The 15,342-nt window shown below is 47.0% G+C and overlaps 1 protein-coding gene across 5 annotated transcripts in view; it reads left to right on the forward strand.

Moving 5' to 3' along the window:
* Window positions 1–15,342, forward strand: part of PPIP5K1 (diphosphoinositol pentakisphosphate kinase 1) — a 44,812-nt gene that overhangs the window by 21,054 nt on the left and 8,416 nt on the right. For 3 of the 5 annotated variants that reach the window (XM_082290368.1, XM_082290369.1, XM_082290370.1), the window contains exons 23-28: window positions 1,361–1,468; window positions 2,687–2,803; window positions 3,082–3,246; window positions 4,362–4,452; window positions 9,473–9,595; window positions 13,342–13,404. In XM_082290368.1, coding sequence (XP_082146494.1) covers window positions 1,361–1,468; window positions 2,687–2,803; window positions 3,082–3,246; window positions 4,362–4,452; window positions 9,473–9,595; window positions 13,342–13,404 — 667 coding nt within the window. The remainder of the gene's footprint in view (window positions 1–1,360; window positions 1,469–2,686; window positions 2,804–3,081; window positions 3,247–4,361; window positions 4,453–9,472; window positions 9,596–13,341; window positions 13,405–15,342) is intronic. The other 2 variants (XM_082290371.1, XM_082290372.1) reach the window with 1 other exon arrangement.

Here is a 15,342-nt window from a genome sequence, read left to right on the forward strand (position 1 = left end):
ACGGAGTAAGCCTCCCTATGTTTTTCCAGGAGTCTTTTCCAAGGTGGACAGTGTATGTTTGTAGGTTGCCCCTTGAGCCAGCTCTCCCACTAATGCTGTGCATCAGTGGTCTCTGGCCAGCTCCATCTCTGCTGTGTTTGCATGCTGCAGCTTCCTGCCTTTCTGGCATGAGGGAGGATTGTTCTTCCTTGCTTGCACAGAGACATGTTTTCCCCAAGATCTGCCCTGCTAGTTTCAGGTGAGCAGACCACATACCTTTCTAGGAGAATAGCAGTATGAGGCAATGGGGATGAGTGAATTTCTTACTTCCTGCTTCCTCCAGCCCTTTATTTAAAGAGCTTGGTCCTGTACTTATAGTCCTTACATTAATTCTAAGTTAATAAAATCAGTTCTCTTACAGAGGAAGTGGTTTGAGGTTGCAAATGCACAGGACATGCTCTCTACCAGAGAGGCAGATGACACATTTTTAGGGGATTAATTAATCCAACTCACCCTTCACTTGTTCTCTCTTCACCTGCTTCCTGAATGAATTGGCATGCAGACCCTGAGAAAAGCTCTGCTTTACTCTTCTCAAGAGGCTCTCTGATTTATCTTCCCGTTTTTAAGCATGGTCTAAAATGCCTTGAGAGTTTGGGCTTGCTTACCAGGCATGACTTCTGGTGTCTGTGGCAGCTTAGCCTATCTACAGACAGTGATCAGAAAACTACCTCTAAATCACTCACTGAATAAGATGCTCCCTTTTTCCCTGACTTAAGTGCCCAAGGATGCCGTGTTTACCAGCACAGGGATATTGGGCTCCATCTGGGTTCTTTGTAATGGAGGGCTCTGTTCATGTCCCTCATTGTGGTGATACACTCCACGGCATCATGAGTGGCACTTCAGGTGTGACCATTTCCTGGCAGTGCTGGGAGGGCAGTGAAGGGTGGGCTGCCCTGCTGTGCAGAGCCCAAGGGTTCAGCGTGTCTCCAGATTTTTCATTCAGCATCAGGTAAAAGCATTTCACCTGGTCCCTTATTTAGCACAGGTTCATCCCTTGTGCTCCATTCTGTAGTTTGAGAATGGCTGTGTTTGGGAACCTGCTGTGGGCTCTGCTTGTCTCCAGTCAGCATGGCACAGCAGCTTGCAGCTCAGATCTGCACATGGGTGGGTGGGCAGCTGTAGCATCCCTCTGTGCAGCTACTCCTCACTGCAGGCACCCCACCACATTGCTAGGTCATTTCTTCATGCAAGTTAATCAAGGTGTTTTTGTCCTGACAATGTTACCTTGTGGAGAGAGGAACTCTCTCAGTCCCATTTCACTGAATGCTGCAAAGTGTCTGCTGTTGCTTATCCCATGCGACTGTTTATGTGTATATATCAGGAAAACAAAGACCAGCAGTGGAAGAGAGCCATGGACTATTTGAGTGCTATCTCAGAGCTGAACTACATGACCCAGATTGTTATCATGCTCTACGAGGACAACAACAAGGTGAGGGATAGAGCAGTAGGATACCATGCTTCCTGCCCTGTTGCAAGGCACAGTCCTCAGGGATGAATTCAGTTGGAAGTCTGTAACCTGAGCTCTCACTGCTTGTGAACAAAGACATTCAGATCATTAACACAAATGCTAATTTTTGGTTTATGTGGGAGGCAGTGACCCAGTTAATGCTTGTTACCTGAGCAGTAATACCAAACTTACGTAATTAATACTGACTATTTTAAAGCATTTCCTAGTGCAAAATTACTTGCTGTTTTTAAGTATTAATTGCAAGTGAACAGTAGGAAAAAAATAAATAAAGCTGAGTGATATTTGGCTGTATTTTTGAAATATATCTAGAAAATATCCAGAAATTCCACATCCATAAACTATTTTTTATTCTGAAAGTGTGCTGATATAGTTATAGAAGTGTATACTGGTATCTTCAGGAAGTAAAGGGTTAGGGTTAGGGTTAACAGCTGGAATGTGGGAGCTGAGGGTGATGACTGTAAGTCGGCTTGGCACCAAACTGCATGTCCTCATCATCAGACCTTGTGACTTGGGTCTGTGCTGCAGGAGGTTGTAGTGGTGAGGGGAGCAGCCCCTTACCCCACACCTTACAGAGTTAGAGCCTTGTATTCACAGAGTTGGTGTGAGCTTCTGATGGCAGGAGTGATGTTTGTCAAAAAACATCTGACTAGAACTCTCATGAGTGGTGTGGATGTGTCAGTCAGTCAAGATGGTTTATATGGATGTATATCATTAGTGCCAGATACTGTAAAAGCTCTGGCTTCCTTAAAAAAAGCTTAATGAAAAATTACTACTAGAGACAGTTACTTAAATCTTGGAACAGCCTGACTGAAGGTCCAGGAGGGACCCAGTCTTCCCCTGTCCTGGCATATGCTGGGTTTGCAGCAAGAGTGGGTGAGAAGGGGCTGGGGTTTAGGGGTGTGTGTGTATATATATATACACATAGAACCTGATTCTGTTATACTCTTCTGTGGCTGTTGTCCCAAAATAACAACAGTCAGAATGCCTCAGCTGTGTGCTGATCAGGGCTGTCCTTTTGGATGGGACAAACCTGGAGCCATTCTGTTCATGCTTGTTGCTCCTGCTTTCCCTTCGAAGAATGTGCCTGGGATGCGTGCCTTGGCCTATGCTGGTGGGGTGGGACCTTGGCCTATGCTGGTGTTTGGTTCTGTACCTATTGCCTGTGACATGTGTTCACAGGACCCCTCCTCAGAGGAGCGCTTCCATGTGGAGCTGCATTTCAGCCCTGGTGTCAAAGGCTGCGAGGAGGACAGGAACATACCCACGGGGTTTGGCTTTCGGCCGGCCTCAGCAGAGGTAAGCAGACACCGGGACAGGAGCTGCCAGCCCCAGGGGACACTTGGGCACTGTCCTGCGCTGTCTGGCCCTGCTGCAGAAGCTTCCTCGCTGGTGGTGCCCACAGGGAGCTGGCAGGTTGTGTCCTTGTCCCATCTGAGTTCATCAGGGTGGCTGCTGCGACTGTGGGTGCCTCCTGAGCTTGGCAGAGCAGGAGATCTGAGCCTGGAGCTGATGTGGGGCAGCATGGGCAAAGGCCACATGCCTGTAGACATGAGTGAAGTGTTTCTTTACGGCAGAATGAGGACAAGAAGGCAGACCAAGGCAGCCTAGAGGACCTCTCGAACGAGAAGGGCAGCGATGAGCCAGACTGTGCTCGGCAGAAGTCCCCACAGCCCTCTGAGCCGGTCAGCATCCAGCGAAGGTCACCACTGATCAGGAACCGGAAGACGGGATCCATGGAGGTAACCATGCTATTGGTGCCCTTCCTTGTTCTTGCAAAGGCCTTTTGCTTGCTTTTGGTTTCCTGGCATTTCTTTTAATGTGCCAGAGTCTGAGTTGATTTCTGGGGAAGGATCTGCAGAAGGTAAAGAGGATGTTGTGGAAGGCAGACCTCCGAAACTCTTCCTCATTGAGGAAGGACAGGAACACAGGCCAGAGGAACTGATGAGGAAGAGCAAGTAATGAAATGCTTGAGGAACACAAGCATTATTTGGATTACGTGCTCTGTAGAGGTACTGGTGTTGCCATCTATGAGATTACATGCAACCTCACCACCTAGCTATGGTGTCATCTTTGCCTTCTGTTAGGCTCCAGCCTTTCCCTTTCATAAAGGCAGCTCCATGTTTCTCATTCCTCCATCCCATCTAAGATCTCATGCTGATTGGGGGTCCCTGCTAACTGATGGATTCATCCAGGATGTTTAAACTGGCAGGGTTTAGAACTGTCCCATTCACTGATCTGGTGAAGTAACAAAATTGATTTTACTGTTCTAACCTCTTTCCTTCCAGGCTGTTCTGTGTCACAAGGCCAGTGTCACAGTCAGCAGGTGACTGTTACCTTTAAAGTACTCTGGAATTGTCCCTCCTTTCAGAGGGATTTCACAGGCATTTTTGCCATCAGTTTTTTGAACCAGAAAACAGCAGAGTTAAGGTTTGAGGTATTTGTTAGCTGTCTTCCATTGCTGTGTGTTACTCACAAGGTCACCTTTGCATGCAGCACTCGGAGGCTCCTTGTGATAGGCACATACTAAGTTAAAGGGGATATGATTTCCTGCTTCTAAAGAAGGAAGTCTGTGTCCCAGTGATCTCAGCAAGAGTCTTGGGAGACAAGATGCTCACTACATGAGTCCTGTCACACTTTTCAAATTTCCACTGTTCCACAATCCGTGAAAATACTGAAATTAAAATTGAGCATTCACTGTCACAGTCTTAGCATATGACTACCTTTGTGCATCTTGGAAACGGTGATTTTAAGGAAGAGATGTACCTTTCTTTACCTTCAATTGATGTATAAAGGCTTTTGAGAGCAGTGGGTGTCTTGGAGCATGCTGCTGATTAATTACAGTCTGTCTTTGCAGGTGCTGTCTGAATCTTCTTCTAAATCAGGAGGTTATCGCCTCTTCAGCACTTATTCCAGGCAGTCTTCTGAGATGAAGCAAAGTGGATTAGGTACTGTACCTGACCTGTAACCAGCCTACTCACTTGTACCTCTCTATTTCCATGGGCATCTGTCTGTGTCTCCACATGCAGATCTGGCTTGGGTTCCTTGTATGTCTCTATGTGTTTTGTGTCTTCTCTCAGTGTTACTGTTGAGACCACTGTAGAGACTGTCTCAGTCGGTACCTCTTGTGAACGAACTTCTCCTTCAGCTGCTAGCAACAGAAGATGCACTTTTCATTCTTTCCAGTACAGGAGCAACAGGGCAAACTGCCTACCTGCAGGCTGGCCTTCTGCTTCTCTGTTGCTCTCACTTGTTACACCATTTCTGAACTTAGTAGGAAGAGAAGATTTTAGGTGAGAACTAGTGTGCTTTCTGTTCTGCAAAACAACAATTTATATGCAAAGCTGTTCTTCATGTGAGACTACTCTGTTTCTACCTTTGCTTCATAAAGATCTGTTGTATGGAACGAATGTGTTACATACGGAGTGTTTGATAGCTCTCTAATTGAGCTGAAGTCTCTGGTCAGCCATTCTTCTTATGGTAGCCAGTGGAAGACAATATTCAGGGCACTTGATATTCTCTGTCCTTGATTGTTCCATTCCACATTATCCTAACCTAAACTATGTCTGAAGAGTTGAAATTCTTCCTGAAATATTTTTGCTAAAGCAAGATCTATTTTGAAACTGGAAAAGCTGTCTTTGCTATCACGAGGTTAAGAGATGGCTGTGCAACCTGTGTCTTGCAGAGAGGAGGTGATAATGCCCAAGTCATGCCCGCTTTCTTTTTCTTTTAAACCATCTTAGCATTGTGGCATGGCTGCAGACTTGCAGCAGTTCTGACTCATCACTCTGCTCTATATGGACAACCTGCAGCCAAGAGACTTCTGAAAGGCCTGATCATTTGTTTGCCACTTTTGAATGAGCGGCTTCTTTGGAACCTAATTCTTACAAAGGAAAGGGAATTTTCTTCTGAGTGGTTTGAAAGTATCCTTGGAGTCTGCCAGCTATGCTTCCAGCCAGCTGGAAAAATCTAAATAGGAATGTCTGATGTATATTATTTTCATAAAGGGACAGTAGCCTTGGCCATGGTAATTTTTGAATGTGTTATTTTACTTATCTCTGCCTTTCCTAGTGCCACTGCAAGATTCAGTGAGCTGTGACAAACTGCTGTGCTTAGACTTGAAGAAACTTGTGGGTATTTTGTGAGTCCATATGGATGAATATGGGAATTTCTGAAATGGCACATAGTCAAGGAGGTGCTTCTGCTTGGAGAATTACTGAATACATCAAATGGTACTGCAGACTGGTTTTACTGTTTGGATGTGCAACTACCAGAAGGCCTGTGCCCTGGAAAGCAGATATTACAGCCCTTGGACTACAGCCTTTTCCAAGTTTTTGAGGAATGCCTGTTTTGGCAATAGAGAAGACCACTGCTTTTCTGCACCTTTGTTCAGTACTACTTTTCCTCGACAACAAAATCTGAAATATGATCCTGACAGGTTTAATTTCAGACTCTTGCTTCATGTGCCTTGCTGGGAAGCCTGTGCTGATTACTGTCCCGGCTGTGAAGCTCTGCAGAGACAAAACCTTGAGTAGGAACTGATAGATCTGATCTGTGACATAGACCACCAGCCGAGCCATCGTTCTCCTCTGTAGAGTCTTGCAGGCATGGAAGGATTGAGCAGGAGAGACCTCTTGTACCACACCAGCTTGCACAACAGTTGGTGATTAGGGTATCTGTGTTTCTGTGAGTTTTTTTTCACCTGTGGCCTGCTATGAAGAACAATGCCTCTTTACCTGTACAAGTCAAGCTCTTCAAGGAATCTTCCTGATTCCTTTCCTGATTGTTTTATCGAAATCTAAAATCTTGCCCGTTTAGGAGTTGAAACGTGTTCTCTCTCTAAGAGATAATACAGAACTCATGGAAGCTTGAACTTTGGCTTTAATGCTTGTCTCAGCAGCTGTGTTATGATGGGGTTCATTCGGGCACTACTTGCTGTTTCTGAGTTTTCTGAAGCTGAGCATACCCCCTGTTGCCTGACCTTGTCAGTCAGTGCCTGGTTGTCATTATCTTTGGAAAATGGAAGGTCTGTCCAGGTGTAACCTCATATGTGTAGGCATGCAGGAGCAGGGAGCAGGAGAGAGCTCCTGCAGTAGCCCTGCCCTGCTGCCATACATTCCAGAACAGTGCCTCCACTGTAATTTTGAAAATAGGTGGCTGCAGCTTGCTTTGTCTGTGCTTTGGAGTGTGACACATTTTTCTGGGCAGCATCAAGTGCATTGCTGTGAATTGTTTGCCATAGTGTGTGTGCTTCTAGCTTGAAAAGCCGAGAGAAGTTTCAGTACCTTTCTTTGCTTACAAGAACCCTTCAAAATGGAGTAAAATCACTGCTGGCTATTCGAGCAGTAGAGGTGGTGCACTGCCCGTGGCATGAAGCCTTGTGCTGAGATTCCCAGACAGAAACCAAGAATGACTATTTTTAAACATCTGACACATTGAATGAACATATGAAAATTAAATGCACAGAAAATATCCAGCACATACAGTGAATTTCTAGCACGTGTTGCTACATTTAAATCCAAATGGCCATTGTGTTCTTTAGGATATGTGTGTGTGTGTGTGTGTGTGTGGGGTTAGTTTGGGTACAGCAGTCTCCTGGAGTTCACTGTTAATGATTGCTGTTGTCCATGGAGTCGTCTTTGTAAATTCTCTTCTGGCTTAAGGGCACTAGCAAAATGCCTCTGTCTGCAGCAGGACAGCAGAAACACTGGGGTATCCTTAGCTTAATGATTAACGGCACAAGGTTGCTCAAAATATACAGTCCTAAAACTCTGATGTTCCATTTTTATCTGCCAGTAAATGAATCTGTTGGGTGGTTTTTGTTGTTTGTTTTTAAACCATGGAAGTGCAAGTAGGAGCATCATCCTGTCTGATGCATGACAAAATTTCATTTGTATTCTGACAGATTCCAATTCATGCTGAGTCCGTACTTAGCATCAATTTAAGGCATTGGGAGGAAATTTTCTAAGGCTTGTGTATCAGTGACCCTGCAGGCAAGACTTCTTTTATGTCCAAGGGCACGTATGTGCTAGTCTGTGCTGCGGAAAGCCACCAGCAGTGTCGCAGTGGGGGAGCAGCGGCAGTTCGGTGCTGCAAGAACCCTTTTGGTCACCCCAGGAGCAGATGTCCTCAGCTCAGCCTGAGCTTACACATGAACAGTTCAATGCTCAGGATCTCTGTGTTTTCTCCAAAGAAGCTCTGGCTTAAGGATCTTTGCAGACACAGAGCTGGTGTCCCAAAGAGCAACAAGTGGATGTGAGGCAGCAATGTGTCCTCACACCAGGGAAGGCTGACAATGTGCTAGGCTGCATCAGCTGCAGTACAGCTGTCCCGCTGAGCGGTTTGGCTCTTTCCGTCTCTTCACCTCTTGTGAGTGCCTGAGCTCTGCTGTCCTGCCCTGGGCTCGCTGGGGCATGGAGGGTGTGTGTATCAGGATTGTGAGCCTACTGGGGGGCATTGGAAATAGATGGGAAGCCTGGAGCACATGATGTTGGAGGAGAAACTGAGAGCCGTGCTTGTTCAGATTAGAACTTGTGGGGACTGGAGACCTTAATGCTCTTTCCCCATCTAAATGGGAGGTTGCAGAGGGGACGGAGACAGATTGTCCTCAAAGCCCTGTGCTGGTTGGTTGAGAACCAACAAACACAAGTTGCAGCATAAGAAATTCCAATTAGCTGGGAGGAACAAATTTTTCACCCACCGTGAATGTGCCAGATGTTAGAGCAGGGGCCCAGAGAGGTTGTGAAATTTCCTTTCTTGGAGGTATTGACAACTTGACAAACCCTAGCAAGCTGATTCGAGTTGGTCCTGCTGGGGTGTTGGGAAAGAAGCTTCAGGCTCCTTCCAACCTAAATCATGCTATGATGCAGTATTGTAGAATCAAGAGCTGCTTCCAATGTAGGCAGTTTCTCTTTCACAGCAGTAACAGTTGCACTGTTCCAGATAAATACTATTATACAGTGTTGCAGGCTTTTTGGCAGACAAGGTGGAGCCAGATCAACCTGCTCGTTTCTGGAAGCCTTTTGTATGTGGGAGTAATGTTGGGTCGAGCAGTCTGTATTCTCGGCACAGAATGCAGCAGCAAGACAGTTTAGCAGAGAATTTACAGCCAATCAGTGGCTGTGTCTGGCCCATAATAAGGTTTTGTCTTGACTCACAATTGCTTTCCTCAGTCAGTGGAAAGAATCTTCTTTCAAATGCCTGGTGTTCCCTAAATATCGCACAAAGTCAAGTCAGTCTTCAGAGCATTGTGCCTTGGAGAAGCAAAGCCAAAGCCCCAGGAATGAGGTTGCCTTCCACTTTGCATGCCATGTTCCTGGACAGTGGGTAGGCAAAGTTCCATGCTGTGTGCACATCTGGTGCTTTGCAAGGCTCTTTCATGGACCAGTTGCTCCTATGCTGGAGCAGTGAGACATGACTGAGTAAAGCATGTCTGTGAAGTACAAGCTTGTGAACACAAGCCCTCTGGTCACAGTACTTTTCCTGCTTGTTTGACAGGAGATGAATCCACACTGTCTGATCCATAGATCAGACAGTTCTTTACTCTCCTCAGTGTCCTACACAAAAAGGAGCTTTCCAAAGAGAAGGGGCAGAAGAGCAGAGCAATGAAGCTCTGTGACATGAACATGGGTGGTTTGGCATCCTGACTGTTCTGACATGAGCGTGTAGCTTTGCTGCCTGAAGGGGGTGAAGGTGTTTCTCCCAGGTCAGGGCAGGAAAGTCAATGGAAGTAAACCCATGGATGGAGTTTTAGGAACTTTCCTGGTGCTCAGGTTTGGGCTATCTGCTCTGCATTTGGCACTGGAATTTAGAATGGAGAACATGGCCTCCCTGTGCTTCCAGGCATCGTGTTTTTTCCTGAGATTGCTTGTGAAGTGGCCAGTTCATTCTTCATCCTTTGACTAACCCTGCTTTTCTGTAGTTGCATGCAGTGGGTATGTGTTACTAACACCTTCCCTGCCTTTCCAGGGTCACAGTGCACCGGGCTGTTTAGCACCACTGTGCTGGGAGGCTCCTCCAGTGCCCCCAACCTCCAGGACTACGCACGCAGCCATGGCAAAAAGTTTGCCAGCAGCCTGACGTACAAAGACGGTATGTGTGTTCCCTGGCAGCAGGGTGGTACTTTGTGGACATTGGTGTCTCAAGATGCGCCTGCAGCACAGACTGGCACTGCTGAAAACGGTGACAGTTGAATGTGTGTATTCACCGCGTCTACAATGATAAATTTTGCCAAATCCCAAGAAATCGTGATCCTTGCTAGGACAGTGTGTTGGAGCTGGCATTGTGAGAGGAGTTTTAGGCTGATGTGTGGTATTGCTGTGGTCTGATTTTAGTCTGATGTTTTAATACTACTTGCTGTTGTGAAGGAGCATTTTTTTGGTCCAGATATTAAATAGGTTTGTCCTGGTATGGAAACACAGCAGATCACATCATCTTGCTTACCTTGGTGATCTTGCTGATGCTAAATGAAGCTCTTTTTGGGACAGTACCCTATGGAAGGTGGAGCCATCCCAAAGGCAGAATGATATGCTTGGGTGTGGATAAAATGGGCACTAGAGCAAGGCTGAGCACGCAGCAGAGTCTGAGGTAGCTCTCAGGAAGCAAGGGCAATGTGCCTGAAAGGCTTGAGATAAGTGAGTTGCTTGGATGAAGTACTGCAGAAGGACTGAAAAGTCTGGTTTCTGTGCAAAAACTGCCAGGAGGGTCAGCAAGACAATCTGGTGAAGGCACTGGGGCCATGGTTACAAACGTTGCTCTATGCCCATGGGTGCAGGTGCTGCAGCTGCACCCTGACCTGCCAGCAGCACTTGGTGCCATGTGCAGGGAGCAGCAGAGGGTTGTTATTTGCAAAGAAGTTGGGGCACAGGGACAGACTGAGCCGTCCTGGAACAGCTGGAGGGTGTAATGCATAAATGCAAGTGTCCATTGTGGTCCCAGCAGGAAAGACACTCGCTCAGACTGCTTAGGTACTGATTCACATGCCATTTGTTGGGGCACTGATTTGAGGAGCTCCATAGACAGGGTCTGCACAGCATACTCTGACGAGGTTGGAAATCCACCTAAGGTTTCCCAGCATTTGAGTGGATAGATGTCAGATTGTCTGTCTTGGATGTCTTATCTTTTTGGTATTTTAATCAATACAGAATCTGAGTGCCTTTCTTATTGGGATCACAAGGAACACTAACACTGCTGGATTTCTAGGTGGGAAGAGGATTAAGGCAGTAATCTGGGGAAGACAGGAGGTTGGTTCATTTGGATTTTTGTCCAATTTTGAAGTAAGGAAAATGGCCTAGCAAATCAGGATGGAAAGACGTTGTACCAGTTCTCAGCCCTGTTGGAACCCTGTAAGTGCCATTATGTACACTGGCTGCCTGTGCTGCTTTTCTTGTGTAAGAGAAAACTGAGCTGGTTCTCACCTCAGGGCACTCCCTAGCACACAGTGGGCTGTGAATGACAGTGACAGGGAGGGTGAGGTGGGAGTGTTCTCAACCCCGCTGTACCAGTCTGAGCTGCCCCAGGCAGCAAGTACTGGCTACTCACAGGTTGCAGAATAAGCTCATGATGTTTGGCACAAGACCAGGGTGTGAGTCACAGTGGAGCCGCTGAAAAGGCCAGCAAGGGCCCTGACTGCTGTTCTTTCCTGACTCTGCAAGGAGTGGGAGCACAAGACAGCACTGATTCTCAGGGAAAAGCATCAGAGACTGCTCTGTGCCCAGCTGGGCATGGAAAAGACCTGCTCGGTCCTGGTGCTGGGCTGCCTGTCTCTGTAGGCTGTGTAGCAGGACATGCCTGCAGCTGGCTACAGGCATTTGAGCTCATGGACTCCTGCTGCATAAGCCTAAATTCAGTGACAAGGTCTCTGTGTGCTGAGATGCAGTTGTACCCTCGAGTGCCTAAAATGCAGACTTGGTTGACTAGCATGTGTCCAACACAGCTCAGAATTATAAATCTTGATGTTATACCTCTGTTTTCATGTTCCTCGGCATGCCCTGGCACCCTGTGCTGTCAGCACCGTGCTGCAATGAGGGCATTTGGGGGGAAGGAGTCAGGGGCTTGGGAAAACAAGCAGGCAGAAGGACATTTAGCTTCTGGGGAAGGTAGTTTGGAATGTGGAATGAGCCCATGTTTCTGCTTAAATGAGTACTATTGAAATGCTGAGCAATGGAATTTAAACCAAACATCACTACAGTGGTTGCAGTCAGTGGCACTGCAGCTACAGCAGACTCTTGGAGAACAACCTTTTTCACACTCTTTAAACTAATAACTGCTGTTGAAAAGCAGCATATTTTTGCATGTACTCTTCAACAGTTTTTCATGGCTGTGATGCTTCAAGGTGCAGTGTGTGGCATATAGCACTTCAGCAATGTTAACTTGCCTTGTTCCAGGGAAGTTTCAAGGGCCCTTATTTCTGAAGTCTTTTTGCTTGGAGCTGGAGGAGGGCTAAGGAACACTTCAGCAGAAAGTTTTCTCAACCTCAAGCTGAGGGAAAGTCCATGGATGGTTGTGATTTCAAGTTGGCTTACCTGAAGCCAGGGATCCAGTACACTGGGTCAGTTCCATTTCAGCTGATGTGCCCTCAGGGCAGGGGGAGGTGTGGGTGGGATGGAGATGGTCACCAACTGTCTGCAGCTCCAGGGCTTAGACACTTCTAAGGGATGTAGGGAAGATTGTCGTGCTGCTTGTTGAGTTTAAAGAAAGAAAAACAATTTCTAGGGCTGGTACACTAGTGGAGGAAATTTCAATGAGAGATGGTTTAGATACATTATTTGGCCAAGCCACTGCATGTAGCTATAGGAGCACATTGGGGGTGTGGAGCATGCATTGGTGCACTGATGAGAGGGATAGGTGTACAGACTCTGGGCTAGGGAGAATGGATGCATGAAACATGAAAGAGAAATAAAAGAGTTTTCTACTATTTCCTGAAAGGTCCCAAATAGCAGCAAAAGGTATGATTGGCTGGAATCTCACATAAAATCCCACATATAGATGGTCTGATCCAGGCCATTGTTTTTCATGATAGCTGAGGAATTTCCAGTGTGTGGGAAAAAAAATTTTCCAGCTTTTTTTTTTGGTGTGTGTGTGTGCATATGGAGCTTAATCTATGTCCTTTAAAGCCTATCTGTTTGCACCCCATGAGATGCACAGTGTCTGTCCTTGCACTGTCTTTCGGATGTGTGATTTGTATGGGAGAGCTTGGCCTGGCCTGGGGCATGGCCAGGAGAAGCCTGAGGACCACTCTGACAGGCGTATCCTTGCCCTGTACTGAAATGTTTTGTGCAAAGAACTGTAGAGGCATGTCTTCATGGGTCTTTTGCTTCTTCCCTACTCAGGTGATTTACCTCAAAATTCATAAATAGCTCTGTAGAGCTTGCATTAAGAGGTTGTTTTGAGCTGTACCTGTGCTGGAACTCTGTAGTCCCTCTGCAGAACAGTGTTTGTTTTCCTTGGGCAGAGGTGAATCCTGAGAACAATCTTCCTGTGGTGCTGCTACTTGCTGGGCCGTGTGCTCTGGTGGCTGCGAGCATGGCCTGGCTGCATTCTGCACTGGTCTGAGCCTGGTGTGGTGGGAAGGTGTGAGCTGCTGACTGAGAGTGATGGAGAGTGTGGCTGAGTGTGTAGTGTCGGGGAGACCATGGCAGGGCGGTGCAAGGGCTGGGGAGATGCAGAATGGTTCAGTCAGACCCACAGGCAGAGTGTGGGGTGCTACAGCAGTGCCCGTGGGAGCAGCCGTTGTGGGGGTCAGGAAGGTGAACCTGAAAGGGTAACCAAGTGTATGAAGGTCGGGGGATCCTTTGAAGCAGGCTGTTAACTGAGATGATCTGTTTTTATTTCCTCAGAGCTCTTGTCTATGCCAGCCGTAAAACGATTTTCTGTGTCGTTTGCAAAGCATCCGACTAATGGTATGTTTGCTTTCTTGATTTGATGTTCCTTCACACTTCTAACCCTATGCTCACGTTCAGTTTCCTTTGCACATGTTCTCCTCTCAGCCTTCTTGTGGTTTTTTTGTGTTTGTGTATCTGGTGTCCAAACATGCTTCACCTTCCTCCATTGTCTCCTTTTGACTAATGTGCTCACTCATACCCTGTTACTGCTCAGTGGTGCCTCTGCTTTCCCCTGAGGTGTTTTTGTCCCAGGTGAAAAGGTAAAAGCCATGGCTCTGTGAGTGCGCTGCTAAAGCAGCCTTTAACTCCACTGTGGCATTAAGGCCTTCTGTCATGCTCCGTTTTGGGAGGGTGGGGATCAGGGTGAGAATACCACTGGATTGGGGGCTGATACCCATTCCATATCATAAAGCATCAGCAGCTTAGATCCTCAGTTTCTACACTGCAGATTTGCAGAATGAAAACAAGAATAGCCCTAGGACAGCTGTGTGTCACCTAGGAGGGCCTAGTGTACGGTAGGAAAGAAGGAAGTGCACATGGTGTTTCATGTCAGGGGTACTGGTAGCCTTACGGCCTCCTGTTGTCAAACCTGTCTGTTAGGCTGGTCCTCTGGTTCCTCCAGGCGTGGTGACGTTGGCACAGGTAGGCTCACCTTTTCTGCAGATGTTACCCTGTGAGTTGTGTCTCTCCAGACCTCTCACTTGTCTGCTGTTGGTGGACAGTGCTGGCTTGGGGGCGAGGGGATGGGCATTGTGCTACCTGGGGTGGGTGGCATCACCTGCTTCACCTCATCCTGCCTGTAGCTCTGGAAAGGCTTGGTGACAGATACCTGACAGAGCTTCTGCTAATTCACTATCTCTGCTCCATGTTGCTACTAACCTGACAACCAAAGCGTGAGTCTGTGAGGTTATAGGCCACTAGCTCTGTTGTAGCAGGTGCCTTGAACCAGTGTTTTTACTCTCCAACTCTTGCACAGATACTTTTAAAAAGGTTTCACAGCACCCCTCCTCTTGCATGGCTCCTGCTGCTGAGACAAGTTGGAACCAAAGGAGATCACTGAACACTACCAAATATTTCTGCCTTACGTGATCAAGGCAACTTGCGAATATGAAGACGTCCTGCTTGGTGTGTAATCTGGAAGATGAATGGAATTCAGAAGACTGTTCTGAAAATCAAAGTTTTAGGACGGATGAAATGGAAAAGGGCAGCTCACTGTGGCTTTACTGTTTCAAATAACTAGAGGGAACCTATTCTCTGTGTTTGCTTGGTTTTGCTTTTCTCAGAGTGGCCAGCTGCTTGGTTTGTCTGTATGTCTGGACACCATCTGAGCTCACATGGTGTATGTCAGCAGGGTGTGTTGTTCTATCTTGCCTGCAAAGGTTGTACCAAGTTCCAGCCTTTCCTAAGACATGCTGTAAAGCAGTTGCCCCTGCTCCAAATATGACAGGGTGAAACTGGGCATCATGTTTCTCCCAAAAGTCCGATTAATATTTCTAATGGCAAAGTGCTTCTTAATCAAGAAAATAAAGACAGGGGTCCAGCAGGTGAGAGCTCAAAAGTCAGGGATATTTGGTCTAGGATTGGCACTGCTTTGAGCAGGAGGGATGTTTACCCCATGAACCACTTACAAAAAATTGAATGCAAAAACTGTTCCCAGCTCTGAGTGCATTTTGTTTCTGGAGAGCTGCCTCTGTGTGGTGAAATGGAATGGGTGAACCAGGGTAGTGGTCAAGCACAGCATCAGGCCAGATGCCCTGGTCACGCAAGTCTTGGGTGACATGAGTCCTGAGGCTGTGTATAGGGAGAATATATGCCTGTATGCTGGTGTCTTGTCTGCCATGCAAGGATATCACAGAAGATTGCATGGGGCTGTTCTCAAAGAGAGGGAAAGTCAGTGCTTCTGTGCTCGCTCTGTTCTTCTGCACTCTCATCACTCGGCTCTCAGTCAGACCCTGC

This window comes from Coloeus monedula (assembly GCF_965178545.1).
Source record: "Coloeus monedula genome assembly, chromosome: 14".
NCBI classification, from domain to species: Eukaryota; Metazoa; Chordata; class Aves; order Passeriformes; family Corvidae; genus Coloeus; species Coloeus monedula.